The sequence below is a fragment of the Montipora foliosa genome, chromosome 6, assembly GCF_036669935.1.
Source record: "Montipora foliosa isolate CH-2021 chromosome 6, ASM3666993v2, whole genome shotgun sequence".
Taxonomy (NCBI): domain Eukaryota; kingdom Metazoa; phylum Cnidaria; class Anthozoa; order Scleractinia; family Acroporidae; genus Montipora; species Montipora foliosa.
The window spans coordinates 63,943,705-63,948,704 of NC_090874.1; the positions used below are offsets into that span (position 1 = coordinate 63,943,705).

At 39.4% G+C, this 5,000-nt stretch overlaps 1 protein-coding gene across 1 annotated transcript; it reads right to left on the bottom strand.

Moving 5' to 3' along the window:
* Positions 1–1,899: 1,899 nt before the first annotated feature.
* LOC138008127 (uncharacterized) lies at positions 1,900–3,436 on the bottom strand. Its single transcript, XM_068855343.1, has one exon. The coding sequence runs from the start codon at positions 3,280–3,282 to the stop codon at positions 2,788–2,790; it is 495 nt and encodes a 164-aa protein (XP_068711444.1). The 5' UTR covers positions 3,283–3,436; the 3' UTR covers positions 1,900–2,787.
* Positions 3,437–5,000: the final 1,564 nt, after the last annotated feature.

Below are 5,000 nucleotides of genomic sequence, written 5' to 3' on the forward strand. Positions count from 1 at the left end.
AGTTTCCAAAATGCTGACTCCTGGGCACATTTTGTGAGCCAATTTATTAACGCAAATCCTCAGTTATATATTAATCCTGGTTTCAAATATTGCTTGTTTAAAATGTATCCAGCGCACAACATAATTTTAAGCACAAGAGAAAGAAAAAGACACTGAGAGCAAAAGTGAAGGTAAAAAACCTTGTGGAAAAATATTTTTGATCAGTCAACATAATGAATTTCAAACAATTGCACGGAGAAAATAATGGAAATTTATATAATGCCACATTCCCATATATTTCAATACTTTCAGAGTCTGGGAATTGGGGAGTTTTGATATTTGCCCAAGCATAGAGGGGAATTTGAACTGAACAGTAAGGTTTGAAATATCAAATTTCTTCCAGCACCCAAACAACCAGAGTAACTGCTGAATACCCAGCTAGTATTGTGTTCTTGTAGTGGCATTCTTTGAAGAGCAAGGCAAATATCAGTACACATCATCCACATGAAAATAAGTGGCTGGGTATTCTGAAGTTTAAGAAGTAACTGTAGAATGGCTGAGATCCAACTAGTACTTGTTTGTTTGTTTATTTGTTTGAGCAGATTGAGGTTTTGACAACTATTCAGGTGATGTGGACAGTGCTTGACAACATTGTTACAACATGTTTTTCCAAGCTGCTGTTAACACCAGTGTAAAACTAGGTCAACATGTGCTAAGTTACACTAGACATTGTTAACGCAACCCCTGGGCTAGTATCATACTGGGTTCTGCTAAATGATTGGTCAATTTCAAATAGATTAGATTGCACACCAGATAAACTGTGCTTTCAGAGTTGTAAACTTCGTTGTAAATGTGCTTTGATTTTTCTGGGTTGCATTGGCAACAAACTCTGACAGTGATCTAAGGAAAGAAGCCGGTCCCACTCGAAACAGCTTGACACCGTTGTTAACAGCACTGGTTAGCAAAAAGACCTGATACCCCTCAAACAGTAAAATGGAATTCAAAAGCTATAAATCCCTATGCAAGTATACATTCAAGAATTCAACTTTCACAGCTTAATTTATAAAGAATTATTATTGCCATTTACTAGATAACGACTAAAGCTAGATTGGCGAGGATTTTGTATTTTTATCAATGTTGAGGCATTGGAACATCCCTTTATGATCCGATCCCGGGGTATGGATGATTCAGATTCCCCAGTCTGCAGAGTATGGCAAAACTCGACAAAATCTTGCATGTGCAAAGCCATTTTTAGGCACGTGCACCACATGCAATATGACCGAAAGTCCAGAACTCAAGTGTGGCTGGTGCGTGTATGACAAAGACGCTGTGGTAACTGTGGTTGCAGTATGCCGCTTACTTGCTGAGCAATATATTTTCCAAAAATGCATTAATAAAGGGCGAACACTTGTTTACGTAACTAATTTACTGCTGTAAAGCTTTGCAAATTGCGGGAAAATGAGTGTGCTGCCCGCATTTCTCTCCCGCCCAGCTCCAGCATCCCGATCGTCATGATTGAGCCCCCAGGGGTACGCATACCTAAGTAAGGCCAAATTGATATTATTGATTACTGTAACTTTGTATCTTTAGTCTTTCAGTCATTTAGTGTACAGTTTCTAGATTGCACAGAATGACACAAAAGTGAATGTACATAACAAAAAAGGTTCTGTTTCAGCTAGTTTCAATTTAAGGTGGCTCAAACCAGTTCCAACACTTGAAAAAAACGTTAACGGAAGGATTGACACTACGACACTAATAATCACTTAACAGCAATGTTATGGTACCATATCAAACACTTATTATTCCTAAGAAAGATTTGTTCATTTTTGTGATGTAAAAAGTTACCATGGCAACAGGAAAGCCCTGCTAAAACACCCCCTATTTTGGCTTTAGCTGCTCATACCTCGAAAACAAACTCAGTGACCCCCATTTTTTGACCCCCATTTTTTTATTTCTGAAATGTAATCAGCATGCCAGAATGAAACTTTCTACAAAGTTTAAAAAATTCTGTGGAGCAGATTCAGAGCCACTTTAACTAATTGAAAATTTAAAAATGTTACGAAAAATGAAAGAAGAAGGTTAAGAACGATTTCTGTTTTAAAATATTTTGTACTTAATTAGTTGATTGTGTTATGAAATGTTATGTTATGAAAAGCTAAAGCTAGACTTGGTATGTAAAAGTACTGTTGTGAGAATGCAAACTTTATATGTGGATTTTCTTTGCGTAGGCACCCAGGTCTCTTGCATTGTGAACGATTTCAGTACATGTATCATTGTGTAGCATTGTTAGTAGGGTCCGATCGCCTCTTTTTCGGGGAAAGACAAGTATTCTTCAAAAAGTTCGTGCCGCTTAGTTATATAGCTGCCGCGTAACCGCGTGCAATGCAGCAATTCTGGCATGCAAAATGAACGTTTAAAAAAGTACTCGTGCAATTGCACCTGATAGACTGTGCAGACTGAAAGATTCTTACTACTGGGATTTTTGTCGGAACCCTTTGAAAAACCTTTCCTACCCCTTCGTTTTTTGTCTGTACGTTTGAAAAAAGATTCCTGTTGACCAGTCGAATTCCGATTGCCATCATCCATTGGGGGTTTCGGATTATAAATGGAATGTCCCATTGAACAAGGTAATATTTTTCGAAAGGACAAAGCTTGAGGGGAGGGAAGTTATTGAAGTTTTCATGATACCTAGGAGTGTCAACAATTCATTCCAAACCAACTCGAAGGATATACTCAAGTTTCTACAAGTCAACTACATACCAAACATTGAACAAGTGTGCAATACGAGAATCGTACATGTACAGTCCTTCACCAAAACTTCTTGTGATTGCTGGCCAAATATGTGACAAATCCCACGAAGACAGGCAAAGAGATGAAGCTTCTAACCATGTGATAGTTGTTCCATTTATTGATGGTATCCCGTATCACGGTCTCGCTCTTCTTCGAGGTGATTTCTTTATCATAGATGGGGTCGATCGAATTTGGCTTCAGAATAAACAAGGTGTAGGGAAAGATAGTCGCCAATATACCGCCGCCAAGGAGAAATGGTAGCCCTTTCTCTGGGTTACAGTAATAAGCGCCAGCGCCCGAAATGATCGAAACCAACGCCAAGCGACTTTGAAAGACTTTTGCTCTATCGAAGCTTTCCATCCATTCTTGGTGGCACGCTTTTGTGTCGGTGAGAGTCATCCGAGCTGGATGTTCCACAACGTTGATATAAAACGCCGCGCCAGAAAATGCGCCGACTGTTACGGTGGAAAGCACCTCCAGGCAAGAGAACAAGTCTTCGGTGTCGAATCCCATGTCACATACAAAAAAACTTAGCAGAGAGAGCAGAATGCGAGTGCTTTGAAATGGCTAGCAGGCTCCTAGCAGGCAAGAAAAGGAGTCTCAGTTGCTTAGTCAAGCAGCGCGCATATTTTTAAATTTACGTGATTTACATCACATGTGCTTTTTCAACGAGGGCGCGGAGTAAATAGTCACGCAAACATCGGCTTGATATACGTGACGTGCGTTAACTGTCTTTCACACCCAGGGGAACGCGGTTGGGAATATTTATTACAAATTGATGATCCTTTTACGACATACCTTTTTGTTTATAGAAAAAAACGAGAACCGATCAATGATTACAATAAAGTCATTAAAAATTTATAGCTTATACACCATTTTTAAAACGACATCGATGCATGAGGCCTGAACATGAATATATCAATATTCATGCATGGCTACGAGGCTTTAGTATCACCCAACTAGTAGACTAATGCAAATCCTGCATTTTGATTGGCTACGCTACTTGAGGACTACAGTCGAAGCTCTCGTAAGCGACCACCCAGGAAATTCGAAAAAGTGGTCGCAACTAGAGCTTGCGAGAATGGGCTCTCGTAAGCGACCAAAATTATAAAACAATAAAGGAGGGTCACTTACGAGAGCTTTCAGCAAATGTCTCTGGGATTTGTAAATTCTTATTGATGGTACTGAGATAACGGTCGGGAACTTCTTCAGTCTCATTCACATCTGCCAAAAGATCCTTACAAGATATTCCCAGCCAAGACATTCCAAAAGATTTAAAGCCCTCCTTGAAGAGCGAGGCTACCCTAAGTACCTTGTCGAGAGAACACTATCTGAGGTCAATTCCTCTGGAAAACAGTCGGTTCTTAAACAAAAGGCCAAAATCACCGAGAAAATTTTACCATTTGTCACAACATACAACCCAGCAGTGTCAAATCTTCAAGCAATACTGGCGTTCACCTGGAGTTTTATCATAGTTGAAAACCAGCCATTGCTGTCAAACATATTCAAGAAACCTCCTTCCATATCATTCATACAAGAGGGGTAAATCACTCAAGCACAAGCTCGTTAAAACAAAACTGTGAACTGAAGGTTTTGTAATTATCTGTAAGAACAAACCGGTACAAAAGAGAGGCCGGTGCAGGACTGTCACATTCTTTCAAATTCTCAGTGAAATTCTCTCGAGCAGCGAAAAGCGGGTCATTCGCCTCATGGGCTATTGACCCGTAGCCCTTGCGGGCTAGCTACGGGTCTAATTGTTAATTATGGTCAAATTTCACGGCTCAGTTCTGGTATTTTTGTCTCACAAGTCTGAAGGGAGGTTTCTAAACAAACGAATATTCAAAATTAATCACAAGCCCTCGTAATCACTTGTGAATATTGATATATCGAACACGGCCTGATGTCGGCTATGTTAGAATAGTTTTACAGCACATCTTGATTGATGTTTTCGACCTCTCACTGTCATTTCGTTTCCTTGGCAAAAGTTCTTTTATGTTGAAAATAAGAACCATCTCTCTCCGGGAATTCATATGCAAATATTGTCTTTTATTTTGGTTAAAAAAAAGAGACGCCCTGATCTCCGCGTTACTCTAGATCTCCAGCGTTCCAGTTAATTCAACAGCAACAGCCTAACAAAATTTAAACTTGTTTCTAAGATTTCACGCAAAAATTAAGTCATTGAAACAGGTTGGGTCCTTTAAAATTTCAAGATCCATCTCAATAAACAAAGA